General features: G+C 40.7%; 2 protein-coding genes and 1 long non-coding RNA gene across 3 annotated transcripts; all 3 read left to right on the plus strand.

The window, feature by feature from the left end:
- The first annotated feature begins 9,660 nt into the window (after positions 1-9,660).
- Positions 9,661-10,425, plus strand: LOC112084666. Its single transcript, XR_002898331.1, has 2 exons — positions 9,661-9,878; positions 9,991-10,425. It is a non-coding gene; the product is annotated as an uncharacterized LOC112084666 (long non-coding RNA).
- A 1,234-nt stretch (positions 10,426-11,659) lies between these two features.
- LOC112084574 lies at positions 11,660-12,643 on the plus strand. The gene has a single exon (XM_024153723.1). The coding sequence runs from the start codon at positions 11,660-11,662 to the stop codon at positions 12,641-12,643; it is 984 nt and encodes a 327-aa protein (XP_024009491.1).
- A 4,126-nt stretch (positions 12,644-16,769) lies between these two features.
- Positions 16,770-18,486, plus strand: LOC18013800 (cytochrome P450 89A2). The gene has a single exon (XM_006419104.2). It carries the CDS (start codon positions 16,772-16,774, stop codon positions 18,320-18,322), a length of 1,551 nt encoding a protein of 516 aa, XP_006419167.2. The 5' UTR covers positions 16,770-16,771; the 3' UTR covers positions 18,323-18,486.
- Positions 18,487-19,810: the final 1,324 nt, after the last annotated feature.

Here is a 19,810-nt window from a genome sequence, read left to right on the forward strand (position 1 = left end):
AGCTGTACCTTACTGCCAGTCGACCTGACATATATCTGAGTGTTGGATTATGTGCTCGCTATCAGGCATCCCCTCGTGTGTCACATTTGAATGCAGTCAAGCGTGTGATCAAATATGTCAAGGGAACTCTGGATTATGGCATACATTACACGAAGGACACTAATGTGAATCTTGCTAGTTTTGTGATGCAGATTGGGGTGGGTGTCTGGATGATAGGAAGAGTACTTCTGGTGGATGTTTCTTCTTGGGGAACAACATGGTATCCTGGCACAGTAAGAAGCAGAATTGCGTGTCCTTGTCAACTGCTGAGGCTGAATATGTGGCATTGGGGAGCTGCTGCACCCAACTCCTTTGGATGAAGCAAATGCTTGCTGACTATGGTATAGCTTCTGACTCTTTCCTTGTAAAGTGTGACAATAAAAGTCAAAAAATCCTGTTCAACATTCACGCACGAAACACATTGATACTAGGCATCACTTTGTTCGAGGTTTAGTAGAGGATAAACTTGCTGTTATTGAACATGTTGCATCTGAGTACCAATTAGCTGATATCTTCACCACACCCTTAGATCTGAACAGTTTTCTTCGACTGCGAAAGACCTTAGGTGTGTGTGAGTTCTGAGTTTGCGTGACACGCAGGGGGTTGTGCGTGGTCCAATTTTTTTTTGTGTTGTACAGATGTCACTGATTTTTGGCTCTCTTGGTAAACCATCTGTTGAGCAGTTCCCCTGGTCTCTAAGTATCTGCATTTGAGGAGATGTGTCCCCGTATGATTGTCACTCAGTTTTGACTAAGGTGTCACCACACTTTAAGTCTGACACTGATCACTGACATGATCGGGGAAGTCAATGTGAGAGCACATGTCAAGGTGAGGATGGTTCTTAACTACCTTCCTGTTCTCGATGTTCTTTTGTGGTGTGTGTGAAAGCTACTCGGCTGAGAAAGTTGCACAAAGATAGGACATCAGTGATCACAGAGACTTGCCATCAGCGTGTGCAAGAATACAACAAATGAAAACAAACAAAAAAAAATAATCAACACCTCTTACTGGCTGTGCTTGGATAGACAATCGTGTCTCACTCATATTGAGTAAGTGTGAATGCTCCTCAGCTGGGGAATGCAGCACTACGATGTTCCTTGCACATAGTCTGGTTGGGTAACTCTCTGTGACTTGCTGAGGTAGGACCATTCGACTGTGATGGCGGAAGTGCACACCTTGCAAGGCTTTCATGTATGCTTCGATCAAACACAACTCCATTAGATGAAGTGAATGGGAAAAGAGAATGCTGCTGGACAGATGATGGAGTGTGTGAAGGCTCCTTGGCTAAGGATATGCCGCACACTCCCCCTCAGAGAGTGAATTATTGTTTCAAAGTTTTGATCTCTGCCCATGCGTGTAGCACCACCCTCCCTAGATGAAGCCTCTGTGTCTAATCTCTCACACACAACGCCTGGCTCAAGGTTGGTGATATCTTTGGCTTGTGTAACTCATGATGTGATGTGTTTCAATCTCAAGCATGGGGTCCTCATATCTATTATCCTTGTACATACGTGGGTCTAGTCATTTATGTTGGGTTTTCTGGGCAATTATCCGCATTTATCCGCATTTTTCTTTCTGCACTTGTTTTGGGCTTATGGCCCATTTGTTACACTAACTGTGGACTGAGTGTTTGGCTAGGGTTATTTTCCACGATCCTTTAAAAGGTGATGGCTGACGTTTCATGTGGCACGAACCCTAATCGTGTGTCACCGTCTCATGCCGCTTCTCTTCACTCTCTCTTGGGTCACAATTCCGCGCAACACTTGCTCCGCCACCGCCAAGCTTCTCGCTTCCGCAATCAAAGCCTCGTGCCGCCGTTCACCTGCTGACGAGGAAACTCTTGCCGAGGCTCTTCTGCGTCTTCGAGCTAAACGAAAGTCTCTATCTCGCTCTGGGAAGGCATCGATTGAGATTCCGAGTGCTAAAGAGGATGACTGTGATGGTTCCTCTGCTGCTGAGGAGTTCGAACACCTCTTTGACGGATCGCAGGCCTCTCCGGAGGATTTCTCCAATCCCTTCGCTCCACCTACTGGTGACAAGATGGACGAAGATTCTGCAGAGGACCTTGAAGACTTTGTGGATCCGCATGAGACAGATCACCCTCTTTACCTTGACCGTGAGGCGCGTTACTCCTCCAATCGCCGTGAACAAGTGGTGAGAGATCGCATGCATCCTGAACTTACTCGTCCTCGCCTGCGGCCTATCGAAAACTTTTTCTCTCTGGCTGCCAAGGACAGGTTTGTATCTTTTCGCCTCCGGCCTTTTCACAATCAGAAATATCTTCCTCTGGATGATCCTAAGCTAGTTGGTGCTCGGAAGATCATTGATGATGCTGGAGTGATCTATACGGTCCATGATGTTGAAACGTATCGGCCGACTGTTGTCCACGAATTTTATGCGAACCTGGGTGATTTGGAATATCACAACTGCTCGAATCTTGTCTACATTGTCTACATTTGTGGCTTGATGTTTGAGTTCACTCCGGAAATCATTAACAAGATGTTCCTGGTCGATGACTCGTTGCCCTATGGTGATTGGGAACGGATCAACATGATGAAGCTGTCCATTGTGTTTCTGGAGGCCGTAAGAATCGGTGGGAAGGTTTTCGGTCACGACACCTTACTCCTCTCAACTGTGTTCTCTACAAGCTGTGCTGCTGCAACTGGATGCCGACAACGAACAATACCACCATGGTCAAGGAACGCATCCATCTTCTCGCTTACATTGTGTAAGGGCATAAGTTCAACTTTGGTCGGATGGTGTATGATCAAATCCTGGATGCAGCTCGGACTCCAGAGATGGTGAACAACTAGGTGATGTTTCCCAATCTCATTTTCCAACTCCTCTCCTTTCAGCACACAGTTCCTGGACATCGAGGTGATCGCCCCCTAGCAGGCTTTCCTCTCAAGATCATGTTGGATCGGAAAGCTGGGAAGGGCTCTGGTGATGATGAACCTTAGCCGGCTTCGTCTCTTGCAGCTGATTTGGAACAACTGGCTACGTGGCTTAAATGAGTCCAGCTCAGAGTCCGAGGTAAGTTTCTCTCACTTGATCAACTGTTTGACTCTTTGCCGTTTTTTATCTAAATGTGCACTCAAGCAGGGGGAGAATATGCTGAGTTACGAACACAAGTCGATGGTCCGGCGACTGATGTAAATCGCGATGGAGATGAGGATCGTTCGGTTGAGGGGGAGCAGGGTGATGGCGCGTCAGCTGAGGGGGAGGATAGCGATGACGCTGATGATGAAAATGAATGGGCTGGAAACTAGATGTATTCCAGTTGTTCTACTTCCTTGTTTTTTTTCTCGCATTATGCTTGAACCTTATTTGAGACTTATCTTTTGGGTTTGAACCATGTGTTCCTAAGTTTCTTTTGAAACAATTTGGATTTATGGTAGACTGTTTGTTGACGTGTTAAGATGTCGTCTGTGTTGATTCATCGAATATCCTTATTGCTTTGGATAGTATGTGTGTGTTGGTTGTTTTCATTGTCAGGAAAGCTTGGAGTATCACATTCAGATAAAAAGGGGGAGATTGTAAGAGTCGTGGCTCTGCAAGGCAAGATGTGTGACGCACGGAAGAGCGGGAATAACACAAGTTCATAAGTGACACGTAGGATGCAGAAGAAATGCTCACGTGGCACTACTGATGCAAGGCAAGGGAGGAGATCTTCGTAACAAGAAAGGGAGATTGGAATCCCAACAGAAAAAGGAAAGGAGATATACACAAGGCGAGGTGGTATATATTCCAAGGAAAATGAGCTCAGTAGGGTTAGCCGTTCTGAGCGAGATTTGAGAAAGCAATATCACAAGAAGCTAAGTGAGAGTTTAGGGTTCTTGGTGAGTGATTGTAATCTAGTTCCACAACTGTTGTTGTGCTAGGTCGGGTAGATTAGGAATTGGTCAGTGTTGAATTGCAGAGCAAGGTCGTGTAAAACTGATTAGACAGATCATTTGAGATTGTTTAAGTGATTTCTAATAGAAGGCAAAAAGGTGTTTTGCAAAATTAGTGTGTTCAACTCATTGTCTCTGTGTTACATCCCTTTCAAAAGAAAGCTAGAGCAACATTTTAATAGTTGCAGTTTTAGCAAACATGTCTCTGGAGGAACCAAGATAAGCGGTGATCAGTGTGACTCTTCTGCATATAGCCAAAGGGAGCAGATAGCTACGGTTGATGGTGCTTTTAAATAAAGTAGTCAATACAGCCAAAGAATTAAAGAACATAGTCAATACAGCCAAAGAAATAAAAAAACATAATTAAGAGCATCTCCATCCCTCATCTCTGTTTTTAAAGTTTTTAAAATAATTAAATTTTGAGTAATAAAAAGTTAAAAATATCATGTATTTTAAAAAGAAACCACATTTTTTGGCCTAAAATTTTTTCTTCATCCTAAACCAATTACAAGAGGCCACATGTTTTAAGAAACTCATAAAAGGAGATTCTTAATAAGGAACTTTAAAGAACTGTTCTTAATGTTTATATGTTTTTTTATTTATCTTTAATGCTAAATATATGCTAAGAACCTCATACAGATTTAGCGATGGAGATGGTCTAAGAGATCTTATACCATGTTTATTGAGAAAACCCCATAAAAGATTCTTAGAACATATTTAATTATTAAATGTAGACTAAAACTTTTGTTAATAACTCTATGTAATCTCAGCTCCAATGGTAAAACTTCACTAGGGGTTATTAAGAAAATATTTTAATTATTTTGTTAAATTAATTATAATACTCAAGAATCAAGAAAAGCTATGGAAAATCTCAAAACCAAGAGCCAAAGAAATTACTTTACTCTGCTAAACAATGCCAGAAAAATCACCAATAATGTTAGTATTGGAGACAATTATACTAAAGAAACTTCACAAGAACTTTACTGCAGCGAGAGGATAACTTTCAGACTTAGAGGAAGATATGTCTACCACAAATCAAAATGGTGCATCTACGTTTGGTGAGTGTCCGGCAGAATCTGATAAATTCTTGCAATTTTTTCTCTTCAACTTATGTTCATCTTGAGAGTCAAACTTCCAAATCATGGTAGGGACAGGTTGAGAAGGTACAGACACCCCTTGAAGGTTACCAATAGGCACTATAGGAGCACTTACAGAAGCGGAGGTCCCTTATTGTTCACCGGGTTCCGCATTCAGATCAATCACAGCTTTTCTCCGTCAGCTGAAACAAGAACAAAATATAGATAAAGTCAGATATTTTACATGCAATAAACTAAGTCTCACTGCTTAAACTGTTTACAATTCAATTCACCAACTATATTCTTACAATTAAACCCAAGTTGCAGAAAACAGATATAGCTGTCAAATAGCTTCTTATTCCTCTCTTCCACTCCCATGTCAAATAACCATTACTGTGTCATTATGATCAGTGAAGAAACAATCTTAAAATGGGCAATCCTAGCTGAAAATCATGAAAACAAGATGATACAGGAATACTCGTATCGGTTCTATTTACTTATATCTTCTATTTCAAATAAATGGTTAAAACAATGCTGGTTTAATGTTCTGGTTTAGTATCGGTTTAGTCTTTTGATTTTATCCTTTAGCAGTCACGTGTAGATTGTGTGGTGTCATCACTTTATGTACTGGCTATGGCCGTTGGGAAAATGCTAATCGAATATTTGTCTCTCCAACCTTTTACTCTCTCTCTCTCTTACTTTCCATCAATCATCATCCACCGAGTCAGGTGCTCCGAGTTGACCCATTCTCTCTTTAGAGGTCAGCTTCTAGCCCATGATTCTCCTTCCTCCGAGTTCTAGGTGAACTTCTAGGTTGGGTTATCCGTTATATTGATTTTACTGTTTCATTGGTATCAGAGCTTCGACCTCGGACTCATGGGGAACGCCACCGGAAACCAAATTACAGAAACGACTAGTGATGGAGAAGCAAGCTACCGAGAAACTCACCACAAACGAGCCGATCGTGGACCCTCGCTCTCTACAGGAAAAGCAGCTTGCCGATCAACAACTTTGGACTGACACACTTGAAGCTCGGTTCAGCAAGCTAGAGATGCAGATTCTCACCCATTTCTCTCATCAAGCTGGAGCTCCTCCCCAGCGCGATCACACTCTAGTTTCTAGCTAGTCTCAGCTCAATAAATCCAGCTGAATGTCACCCCCTGTTGGAGTCAACTCATCGGAGATGGTCCAATTACCAGATCCGCCGGATCTGAGTGGGGTTGACCGTAACTCTACCGGAAAAACTGTGTTGCCTCCTGTTGGAGTCTCTTCCTACGAGATGCTCCAGTCACCAGATCCAAGGGGTTTGAGTGGGGTTAAAAACACAACCGGTACCAATTACGCGATGGATGGATCGTCTCGCCTGCCTAACATACTCTCATCTCGATTCACCAATGTTGGTTTTCCCATTTTTGATGGTGCTCGTTTACGTGAATGGATAGATCGATGTGAGCAGTTCTTCAGCTTAGATGGGACACCGCCTGAGCTTAAGGTTCGTCTTGTCTCGGTGCACCTCGAGAGCAAATCTTGGCAGTGGCACAATAACTACATGTTTACCAGGTTCGGTGTATTTCTTTCTTGGACTGATTATGTAACTGCTATCTCCAAACGATTTAGTGCTCTGCTCAATGATCCACTAGCTGATTTGGTAGCGCTTAAGCAAGGCGATGATCGGGTTGAGGTCTATTTGGAAAAGTTTGAAACAACCTCTTCCGGTATCCCTTTGTCCGATGCTCATGCTTTGAGCATATTGCTTTCTAACATGGCGCCTCATCTTTCTTTACACACCTGACAGTTTACGGTTTGCAATGTTTCTGAGGCAGCTCGAATCGCTCAATTACATGAATCTGCTCTTCTCTGCACTCCGGTGAAATATACGAGATCTCCCTTCAATCCACAGAACCAGCAAAAATACCAGTATTCACAGCCTTACAAGAGCACCTCCACTACGCCTCTGTTACCAGCCCCTAAGGCTTCGAATCTACTGACGTATAAGCCCACTCCGACTAAATCTCAGCCTGGAACCACTCCCGGCCATCACCTGAAGCACCAGAGAGCACAGATCTCTATGATGGAGGGTGATGACGATGAGTTCTCTGATGATGAAGATGATTCCCCGGCTGAGGTACATGTGGAAGAAGCTGTGGAGTCTGATGACAAGTCTTCTATAATCTCTGTTCACACGTTAAGTGGTGCCTCCCCCTTCAACTGCATGCGTGTAGTTATTCAGCAAGGGAAGATGAAGATCTTCATCCTCGTAGACCCTGGTAGATTTCTTGGATATTGCGATAGCCTAGGAGTTAGGCTGCCTTCTGGAGCAGATCAAACCTATGACTGTATCAGCTGCTAACGGTAACAAGCTCCTCACAAGTATCAAATGCTCTGACTTTACTTGGGATGTACAGCGATATTCTTTCACTACCGAAGTGCGTACTTTGCCTCTCGACTGTTGTGATTTGGTCCTTGGAGTTCAGTGGCTGTGCACACTAGGACCCATTCTCTGGGACTTTCTAAATCTCCGAATGGAGTTCACTTTTAATGGGATCTGACACAAGTTGAGGGGTGTCACTAAATCAGGCATCAAGGTTGTAAAGGGGAGTTGCTTGAATAAACTACTGCTGCAAGAGCCACAGATCGCGATGCTCCAGGTCAGGGAAGTTACTGCAGATCCAGACATTCCTCCTCTAACTCCCGAAACCATGTTTTCTCACCTTTCAGCTAGTGGTGTTGATCCGGTTCACGATAATGATCTTCAGCCTTTGCTCACTGAGTACAACGATCTCTTCGAAGAGCCGACTACTCTTCCTCCCTTTCGAACTGGCTTTGATCATCGTATACCTTTGGAGGTGGAATGTAATCAGGTCAGTCAACGCCCATACAGGTCTTCCTCGTTGCAGAAAGACATCATCGACAAGATGGTCCGCGAGATGCTGGAACAGGGCATCATACAGTACAGTACCAGTCCATTTGCATCCCTAGTGGTCCTGGTGAAGAAGAAAGACGGCTCCTGGAGACTCTGAAGAGGAATACTCGTATCGGTTCTATTTACTTCTATCTTCTATTTCAAATAAATGGTTAAAACAATGCTGGTTTAATGTTCTGGTTTAGTATCGGTTTAGTCTGTTGATTTTATCCTTTAGCAGTCACGTGTAGATTGTGTGGTGTCATCACTTTATGTACTGGCTACGGCCGTTGGGAAAAAGCTAATCGAATATTTGTTTCTCCAACCTTTTACTCTCTCTCTCTCTCTCTTACTTTCCATCAATCATCATCCACCGAGTCAGGTGCTCCGAGTTGACCCATTCTCTCTTTAGAGGTCAGCTTCTAGCCCATGATTCTCCTTCCTCCGAATTCTAGGTGAACTTCTAGGTTGGGTTATCCGTTATACTGATTTTAATGTTTCACAAGATTGCAAATAACCACACCGGTACACACTTGTTCATGTTCCTGATTCACATAAGTCGATGAATCGTTGCTTTGCCTTCTAAAGCTACAGGCTTGATGTGTTTTTTGCTGCAAAACTCCACTATGAGATGGTCCTAAATCGAACTGTGCTGATCCAATGCTGCTTCTATAGACTTGAGGAAAGTTTCCACTAAATGAATTGAATTGAGTTCCAATGTTACATACTTGTTCTTGCTCTGCCTACAGATTCACACCAGATGACCCAAATCCGGAAAGCGGCTTTCCTGATCTGTCTGTATAAGTGCGTAAGGACCTTTAGCTCCATCGCTGCAGATTCAAGAGTAAAATCTCCATCAATGAAAAGAGAGAACTTTCAGGTATTCAAAATCAATACTTCAAGAAACCCAACATTTGATTTTAGGTTTTGCCAATGTGTATTGCGATTGAAATTGTGAAATTGGATTGAAATTTGGAGATTTTTAAGAAACCCAGATATTCAAAGGTAGAACACATAACAATGGAGCAATCAAATTTGAGAAGCAAAAGAACAGGAAGGAGAATGAATAGAGGAGAAATCGAAGGAACCTTTGATCGAAGCAAAGTGAAGCGAGAAAATATCGTCGTCTTCGAATGATGGATACATCAAAGAGTGAATGAAGAATTGAGAATCTGCTAATCGTTTAAGAGGGACGCCAATGGAAGATTGGAAATTTTGATCGGAGAATAAGATAAAAGAAAGAAAGAAGAAAATTATTCTGTCCACTCACCACATGACACATAAACCTTGAAAATCGGCTCTAAGAGTTGGTTCTTAGATAAAATATGAATTTAAATTTAATTTAGTTATAAAAATAGGTAAGAATCCCTTCTAAAATACTGCTGTGATAAGCATGCCCGACCCGGATATATCCCTTCAAAAATCGTAGATGTCGATTTGAAGCTCTACTTCTCTTCAAAAATCGTAGATATCTTTTACAAAAAAAATAATAAATCATAGATGTCTTTTAGAATATCTCGTGACTCGTGAGTTGCAACAAATAAGAGAATTTAGATATTTGAATGGTTAAAGATAAAAAAATTAAAACACTTTTTTAATTTATAATTTAATTATACAATTAAAATATAGTAAAAGTAATGTTATATTTATAAAATATTATTTTACACTTATGAGATTTCTGTCTGATTTTTAAATTTCTAAAAGTATTTTATTCAGAAGTTATTAAATAAAATAAAAAGCTAAAGAAATGGTTCGAATTATAATAACAACAATTTATGCTTGAATAGTTGAATATTAATTGAACTCTCTCTCTCTTCTCTCACACCTATCTTTCAGAGAGAGAGGCGATCTCCGGTTTCATCCCAAAATTGGAATTTTCTTCGACTTAGTCCAATTTTTTTGTTGTAAATATTCCGACTATGATTGGATTACTCTTCTGAGTTCATCGAACCATAAATTTCCGACCTGGTTCGGATTATGTTATGTCTTAACTCCTCTGCTATTTGGTTTCTCTTGTAGAAGAGTCGGTGCTTTTCAGATCTTGTGATTAACGGTTGGGTTCTTCTTCTTTCATTTGTAGTATCATCTTCTCTCGGCTGGGAGTTTAGATCTCCCCAGGTCTCCTATCATGAGCCTTGCAAGGCAAAAGGTGACAGGTCTTGAGTTCTGATGATCGGTGATGGTGATGGATCTATATAGAAGTAGAATTTCTGATTAAAGATTTCACAAAATTTAATCGGAGGAGAAAGTAAAGGTGAAGAAGCGTCAGGTTTGAGCAGTATCGTGACGATCAGTATGATCGATGGTGGATGCGAATGGTGGTGGATCTCGCCGGCGAAGATGAACGGCGCTGCAACGCAATTTTCTTATCCTCACATCTGTATTCTAATTCGTGTATAGTTACACGTGTTATAACACGTGTTAGGAGATTATAAAAGATTTTCATTAGGTTTATTTTTATTTTTGTATTGGGCCTTTTATTTTGTTTGCGTTATAATACTTTTATTTTTATGGGCTTTTCAATATAAAATGATAGACGACAAAAAAAAAATAGTGTTATAAACAAATGGACTTCTAGTAACCGGTCCATTAACCATCAGGTTAATGTCTCATGATCCATTAGGGTTTCTGATACATTAGTTATGTAATGTATATATACACTGCTTATGGAAATAATAAGAAGAGAGTTTTTCCCTTAATACGTTATCAGCACGAAGCTCAACTTCAAACGATCATATCTCTCAAAATACAAGGAGTTATAAGGCGATCTACATATCATTTTGAAGCCCTGGAAGAGAAGAATCTAGTGGTGAAAACCGTTCCTCAATCCGACACCAGACGCGCCCTCAAGACTCAAAATAATCGGCGCTGTCCCACCTTAGCGGGTGATTCTTTCCAAGCGGTGGTTCCTCCATTGTAGCAGCTGTTCGTCTTCCCTTCTGGCCATCATTCTCAGGAGTTTCCAGTAGATATCTGTGGTCTTTAGCTCCCAGATCATAAGCCGGTCAGAAATTCATTTGGCGAAAAGCATCATCTAAACCAAACACTAAAATTCCTTGCAAACCGAAACCTAAATCTTTGCAAAACCCTAGATCTAAAATCGTTTTGGTTTGTCTATCGTTAAACCGAGATCGATCGGTTTAAATCCTAAACCGATCGGTTATTTATTTTAGATCCGATCCTTGAAAACCCTAAAACCGGTCCATGCAAGCTCCTAAATCCTAAACCAATCGACCCCTTAAACTCTAAACTAATCGATCCACCTAAACCGTTTATAAACCGATAAATTCTAATCCTAAATCGATAGGGTTTAAGTTTAAACCGATCGGTTTTTCCTAATAAAAATTAAACCCTAGCAAATCCGTTTAGTTTAATCCCTTAACCGATTAATAACCCTAATAACCGGTTTCCAAAATTAAATCTAATTTAACCGGTTTTGTTGTTTAATCGATCAATCCGATCGGTTTAAGCTTAATCGGTTAATTTCAAATTAGTTTCCAAAATCAATCTAAAAAAAAAAAAAAAAAAAACCCTAAATTTATCTATTAGAGCTAAATTTGGAAACCCTAGTAAACCGGCTAGGTTATAAACCCTAAGGTTTGATTTTAGAATTCCCTTATATAGCAAGTTTCCTAAAATAGCAAGTTTCCTGAAATGGAAAGTTTTCCCAAGAATACCTTAAATCCTTTATTCCAATGACCATAGTCTCATACTATTGATTATTTAACATAAATTATTATATGTTTCAGATGTCAAACATTCAGAAGGTCGAATATGAGGCACTCACTGTCTCCGGAGATAACTACCTCAAATGGGCCCTTGACACCAAGATCTACCTCAACTCAAAAAGTCTGGGTGAATGCATCAAAGATCCCAACACCGCGACTCAAACAGAACGGTACTCGGCGATATTTATTATCCGCCATCACGTCGCTGAGTCTCTCAAGCAACAATACCTCACTCTTGAGGATCCACTCGAACTTTGGGTGGCACTGAAAAAGCGATATGACCATCAGAAAACGGTCATACTGCCCCAAGCCAAGTTCGACTGGAAGAACCTACGGTTCGAAGATTTCAAATCCGTCGAAGAATTCAATTCCGAACTCTTTCGGATAGTTGCACTCATAAAACTATGTGGCGAGGAGGTCACTGATAAGGATATGCTAGAGAAAACATTCTCTACTTTTGGCACTCCCAATGTTGTTCTCCAACAACAATACCGTGCCATGAATCATAGCACCTATGAGGATTTGATATCTTGCTTACTGCTTGCTGAGAAAAACAATCAGCTTCTGTTGAGGAACAGTGCCATGCGGCCTCCAGGATCAGCCCCATTGCCAGAAAGAACCAGAAAAGAGTCCAACTTCGTCCAACGTAATAGATCCTCAGATCGTGGACGTGGACGTGGAAATGGACATGGACTGCGCGGCAGAGGACGCGGTAGACCGAACCAAGAAAACCGACCTAACCTCAGTTTTGGTCGGGGTAAGGGTCGTGGTATCAACAAACCGACCCAAAGAGGCAGTTCATCTAGACCAACTCCTTGCTCAAGATGCGGAATGACTAATCATTGGGTCAAGATCTGCTGTACTCCCAAATATCTTGCTGAGCTCTACCAGAAGTATGGGAAAGATAATCATGAGGCTAACCTGGTTCATCAAGCCAATGAAGATGACTCAAAGGATGATAAGATTGATGGCATGGATTATGAGCTCTCCGACCTCCTTGATTGATCTCAAAAATCTGAATTTGTTTTTCATTACTCCTTAAACTTTTATCTTTTGTTTTTGGGATTTATTGTCTTTACTTTGGATTTTTAAGACCTTTTGCTTTTACATTTTAATTTATGGAGTAATGTTTTATTTACATCTCATTTTTGCATGTTATTGAATTATAATTCCTGTTTAATGAAGATATGCAAGACAATATGGATATCATTGTGGATAGTGGATCGAGCCACACCATTCTAAAAGACAAGAATTACTTCATAAATTTAGTAATCAAAACCGCAAACATTAGCACTATAGCGGGTAGTTCGAGCCTAATAGAGGGCCATGGCCAAGCTAATGTGTTGTTATTAAATGGCACATATCTAGACATCTCTGATGCCTTATACTCACCCAGTTCTAAGAAAAACCTATTGAGTTTCAAAGACATAAGATTGAATGGTTTCCATATCGAAACTCAGGATGAAGGGAACAAAGAGTTTTTAATTATCACTAAAATGATAAATGGCCATAAACAAGTTTTTGAAACTATACCCGCCGTATCTACTGGCATTTACCATGCTAAAGTCAGTATAATTGAGGCTAATGCTGCTATCAAAGCACGGTTTTTAGATTACACTATTTGGCATGATCGCCTGGGTCATCCCGGTGCGAACATGATGCGTAAATTAGTCCAGAATTCTAAAGGGCACAGCCTTAAACCAAATGGTATTTTCCCTCAGCACCTCAAAGTGCACAGCTTGCTCACAAGGGAAACTGATTACCCGACCTTCACCAGTCAAAGTGTCTAAAGAGAATTTGAACTTTCTGGAAAGAATCCAAGGAGACAATGTGGACCAATTCACCCACCTTGTGGGACATTCAGATATTTCATGGTCCTCATTGACGCATCGACCCGTTGGTCGCATGTCTGTCTGCTCTCTTCTAGGAACCAGGCTTTTGCTAGGTTATTGGCCCAAATCATCAGATTACGAGCCCATTTTCCAGACTTCCTATTAAAGACTATACGTCTTGATAATGCTGGTGAATTCACTTCCCAAGCGTTTAATGAATATTGTATGTCCATGGGGGTAAGTGTTGAACATCCTGTTCCACATGTCCATACACAAAATGGATTAGCTGAATCCTTCATTAAACGAATTCAATGGGTTGCTAGACCATTACTCATGAGGTCACAACTCCCGGTCTCAGCTTGGGGACACGCAGTCTTACATGCCGCTGAACTAATACGCATACGACCATCTAGTGAGCACAAATATTCACCATCCCAATTGCTAACGGGTCATGAGCCAGACGTCTCCCATATTAAAACATTTGGGTGTTCAGTCTATGTACCCATTGCACCACCACAGAGGACTAAAATGGGACCTCAAAGGAGGATGGGAATATATGTTGGTTTTGATTCTCCCACCATCATAAAATATCTCGAGCCAACTACAGGAGATCTGTTTAAAGCCAGATATGCAGATTGCCGATTTGATGAATCGGTATATCCTAGATTAGGTGGTGAGACAGACAAGCTGGTAAAAGAACTTTCATGGAATCAAACATCCACACAATGGCAAGATCCTCGGACTCTAGAATGTGATTCAGAGGTCCAAAGAATTATACATTTACAAAAGCTAGCTAATCAATTGCCAGATTCCTTTGCTGACCCGAACAAAGTTACCAAATCGTACATACCAGCTTGTAATGCACCAGTACGAATAGATGTCCCCTCAGGGAAAAGTCAAGTTGCTACAGAGTCTGACGCACATAAGAAACATGGCAGACCACCAGGTTCCAAAGATAAGAATCCCCGGAAATCAAAGAAAGGTGCAATGATTGAAACCGGGATTCAAGAGAACACGGATACAGCCTCAGCTGATACTTACCCTATCGAACCATCTCAAGAGGTTTGGGACGCCAAAACTCAAGGGTCTGAAGGGATTGATAATAATGAGATCTCAATCAATTATATCATATTCGGTTCTCTATGGAACAGAAAAGATGTCGACATCAATGAAACTTTTGCATACAAGGTAGCACTTGGGATTGCGCACACGCAAGAGGATCTAGAACCCACGTCTATAATTGAGTGCACTCGTAGATCAGATTGGCTGAAATGGAAAGAAGCCATAAACGTGGAGTTGAATAGTTTAAAGAAACGGAATGTGTTTGGTCCGATCTTAAGGACACCATTCGATGTTAAACCAGTGGGAAACAAATGGGTCTTTGTGCGTAAAAGAAACGAACTCGGCGAAGTCGTTAGATACAAGGCACGCCTTGTAGCGCAAGGATTCTCACAGAGACCCAGAATCGATTATGAGGAGACTTATTCTCCAGTGGTGGATGCAACTACATTTCGATTCCTCATAAGTCTGGCCATAAGAGAAAACTTAGATTTGCGGTTAATGGATGTTGTAACCGCATATCTTTATGGACCACTGGACAGTGAAATCTATATGAGATTACCAGATGGTATTGAGCTCAAAGATAAGCATGCATCTCGTGATAAACACTGCATTAGGCTGAACAAATCCTTATATGGACTGAAACAAAGCGGACGTATGTGGTATAACCGGTTAAGCGAATATCTCATCAGAGAAGGCTACGAAAACGATCCGATCAGTCCATGCATCTTCATCAGAAAATATAAAAACAAAGGATTTGTAATCATAGCAGTATACGTGGATGATTTGAACATCCTCGTAACATCTGGTGAAATCGCCCAAACAGTTGAATGCTTAAAAGCAGAGTTTGAAATGAAAGACCTAGGCAAAACTAAATTCTGTTTGGGATTACAACTTGAGTACGTCAATGACGGAATCCTTGTGCATCAATTGGCATACACTGAAAAGGTACTCAAGAGATTCAATATGGACCAGGCCCATCCATTGACCAGCCCAATGGTTGTGAGGAGCCTTGGATTGGATAGTGATCCATTCGGTCCAAAGAAGGACGATGAAGAAATCCTCGGTCCTGAAATGCCATACCTCAGTGCCATAGGAGCATTAATGTACTTGGCTAGTCACACTAGACCAGACATCTGCTTTGCCGTGAGCCTCTTAGCTCGTTTTAGTTCGTGTCCAACTCAAAGGCACTGGAACGGTATTAAGCACATCCTTAGATACCTTCAAGGTACTAAGGACTTGGGATTATTTTATTCTAACCATAACAAGGATGGTCTAGTTGGTTTTGCTGATGCAGGATATTTGTCAGATCCGCACTGTGCCCGGTCTCAAACCGGTTATGTTTTCACGCATGGAGGAACAGCCATATCTTGGAGATCCATGAAGCAGACTATTGCCGCTACCTCATCCAACCATGCGGAAATCTTGGCCATTCACGAAGCTAGTAGAGAGTGTGTTTGGTTGCGGTCCATGACTCAGCATATCTGATCAGATTGTGGTATGGACAAAGATAAGGAGCCTACGGTGATGTATGAAGACAATGCAGCTTGTATCGCTCAACTCAAGGACGGCTACATCAAAGGTGACCGGACGAAGCATATTCTGCCCAAATTCTTCTTCACTCATGAGCTACAGAAGGATGGTCAGGTCAAGGTTCAGCAAGTCCGATCAAGCGAAAATTCAGCCGATCTATTCACTAAATCATTACCGACTTCTACACTCCGGAAGCTCATTCATCAGATATGAATGCGTAGACTTAGAGATCTACGGTGATGCCTAAACCAGGGAGAGTAATGCGTGTTGTACTCTTTTTCCTTCACCATGGTTTTTCTCACTGAGTTTTCTTGGTAAGGTTTTAATGAGGCAACGTTCCCCAGCGCATTATAGAGATCCCGGTTTTGTGTCAGGCACGGTTACCTTGTCCAAGGGGGAGTGTTATAAACAAATGGACTTCTAGTAACTGGCCCATTAACCATCAGGTTAATGTCTCATGGCCCATTAGGGTTTCTGATACATTAGTTATGTAATGTATATATACACTGCTTATGGAAAATATAAGAATAGAGTTTTTTTTTTAATAAATAGTTGAATATTAACGATAAAAAAAAAGGAATAGTTGAATATCACGTTTATAGAAAAAATTGTTACACGTAGGTTGACTATTTACCAACCATTAACATAAAAAAATCTGCCCACACACGTGTATATATACCACTACCGGAATATTGAAGGATAAAATATTATGTACAGAAAAAAAAAAATGGAGATATGGTTACTCATCTTGGTCTCTCTCGCCGTATCTCTCTTTCTCCCTCTCCTCCTTCGCCGCCGTAACTCCTCCTCTCTTCCTCTACCTCCTGACCCCAACTTCTTCCCCTTAATCGGAACCCTCCAGTGGCTCCGGAGAGGCTTAGGTGGTCTCGACACCTATCTCCGCTCCGTCCACCACCGTCTCGGCCCAATCATCACCCTCCGTATCACTTCCCGTCCCGCCATCTTCGTTTCCGATCGTTCCCTTGCTCACCAAGCTCTCGTCTTAAATGGCGCCGTTTTCGCCGATCGTCCACCGCCTGCTCCAATCAGCAGGTTCATCACCAGCAATCAACACAACATCAGCTCCGGGTCTTACGGAGCCACGTGGCGGCTTCTCCGTCGAAACCTCACATCTGAGATTCTTCATCCTTCCCGTCTGAGATCTTATTCCCACGCTCGTCGTTGGGTTCTTGAGATCCTATTTGATCGGTTTCGCAATCATGAAGGCGAAGAACCGATCGTTGTTGTTCATCATCTTCACTACGCTATGTTCGCGCTTCTCGTTCTTATGTGTTTCGGTGATAAGCTTGATGAGAAACAGATCAAAGAGGTCGAATTTGTTCAGAGACGACAGCTTCTTAGCTTCTCGAGATATAATATCCTCAATCTCTGGCCTAAGTTCACTAAATTGATTTTCCGAAGTCGATGGGAAGAATTTCACAAGATGCGGAAAGAACAACGAGACGTTTTGCTTCCTCTGATTCGCGCTCGGAGGAAGATCGTCGAAGAAAGGAAGAAGAGATCGGAGGAGGAGGAAGAAGGAAACAAAGATTATGTGCAGTCGTATGTTGACACTCTGCTCGATCTAGAGCTTCCAGAGGAGAAGAGGAAGCTAAACGAAGACGAAATCGTGAGCTTATGCTCGGAGTTTCTCAACGGCGGGACTGACACAACGGCCACTGCTCTGCAATGGATCATGGCGAATCTCGTGAAAAGCCCCGAAATCCAAGAGAAATTATACAGTGAGATCAAAAGCGTTGTGGGAGAGGAAGCAAAGGAGATCGAGGAAGAAGAGGCACACAAGATGCCGTATCTAAAGGCAGTGGTTTTGGAAGGTCTTCGGAGGCATCCTCCGGGGCATTTCGTGCTCCCGCACAGTGTCACGGAAGACACTGTGTTGGGAGGGTACAAGGTACCAAAGAAAGGTACGATTAATTTCATGGTGGCGGAGATAGGGAGAGATCCAACGGTGTGGGAAGAACCAATGGCGTTTAAACCGGAGAGGTTCATCGGAGAAGAAGAACCGGTGGATATAACCGGAAGCAGAGGGATAAAGATGATGCCATTCGGAGCGGGAAGGAGGATTTGTCCCGGGATTGGGCTAGCGATGATGCATTTGGAGTACTATGTAGCGAATATGGTGAGGGAGTTTGAATGGAAAGAGGTCAAAGGCTATGAAGTTGACTTGACGGAGAAGCTTGAGTTCACCGTCGTTATGAAGCATCCGCTTAAGGCTCGTGCTGTGCCTAGGAGAAGTTAGAAAAAAGGCTAGTGTTCTGTTTCTTTAATTCGGTTTAATGTTCTGAAAGATTTGATAATAAATTTGACGCTATGTCATGTGGTACTTTGTTTGGTGGAGTCAAAATATGGAACAGTCTTTAGTAAAGTACATTCTATATGATATAAATAACGCTTTTATTTTCCTCTGACTTGGTTATAACATTCATACAAATTCTTTAAGACGAATCTATGAAGTGTTTTGTAGGGTTGGTCTAGAACAGTAGGGATTTAAGTGTATGTGGACGAGATATTCGTATGATTTGCTCACCTTGATATAAGAGCATTAGTGGACTGTAGTTTAGCTTTTAGTTTCTATTTCAGTGAAACATATAATTCTTATTTTTATATAAATTGTCTGTTTGCCACTTACTAATAAAGTCGAGAGTTTTGTGACACTGCACTCTACGTCTAGGCTAACATGTGATGGGATTGCTGTTTGCCACTCATATATATAACACTCTTTACATGTATTCATCAAATTGTAATATTCAGGAACGCATCTGATCTGATAGTCTTCTTGAGTCTTGACTTGTTGTATACAAGGCAATCTCAAGTGATAGAAAGTTGGAAACTTCAAATAAAACTTCAAGAAACTTCAAACGCATCTGATAGTCTTGACTTGTTGAATTCTAAATTTCGTAGAGTATAGAGAACACAAAATCCATATTCTAAACATCGTTTAAAATACAAAGAAGCATAATACATATTCTCAAGTACGTAGAGTATATAAGAAAAAAACATAATATGATGCTAAAATCCGTAAAGCATATAAGAAAAGCAGAAGACAGTATTCTAAATTTCATAGAACAGAAAAAATAATATTTCATTAACGTTTATAAGGTTTTTTTAAAACAGATATTTAAAAGATTTCACTGAAACTTGCTTAATAATAACTAGATTTTAACCCCGTGCGTCCGCACATGAATGTTTTATTTTTTATTTCTAATATAAGTTGCATTTATCTTTTTTGTTTAGATATAAATTATTTTTGTTATTATTTTGTTAAATCAAAAAATTGTTATTATATTTTAATTTTAAACAATAAAATTGTATATTAGTAGAATAAAAGTATACGTTAATTAAGTATACATTAATCTAATGTTAATTATAAATTTTGTTATTATGTGAATTTAGATTTACACATAAACAATCTATATATCTATGAATTTGTTAATCCATCCGTTTAGTTGTCTTAAATTATTTTTAATATTTTACATGTTTTGACAAACTAACTCGTATAAGACTATAATTATAATTGTATAACCCTATAAATATTTACTATTTGTGCTATTAATATATATATATATATATATATATATATAAACGGGCTAACCTGTTAGTTTAATTGTCTCAAATCATCTTAATATCTTAAATGTTTTAATAAATTAACTCATGGACCTTAAATATATATATATATATATATATATATATAACTCTAATCAGCTTGATTATATTATCGTATAATATA

The sequence above is a fragment of the Eutrema salsugineum genome, unplaced genomic scaffold (assembly GCF_000478725.1).
Source record: "Eutrema salsugineum unplaced genomic scaffold, Eutsalg1_0 scaffold_4, whole genome shotgun sequence".
NCBI lineage: Eukaryota > Viridiplantae > Streptophyta > Magnoliopsida > Brassicales > Brassicaceae > Eutrema > Eutrema salsugineum.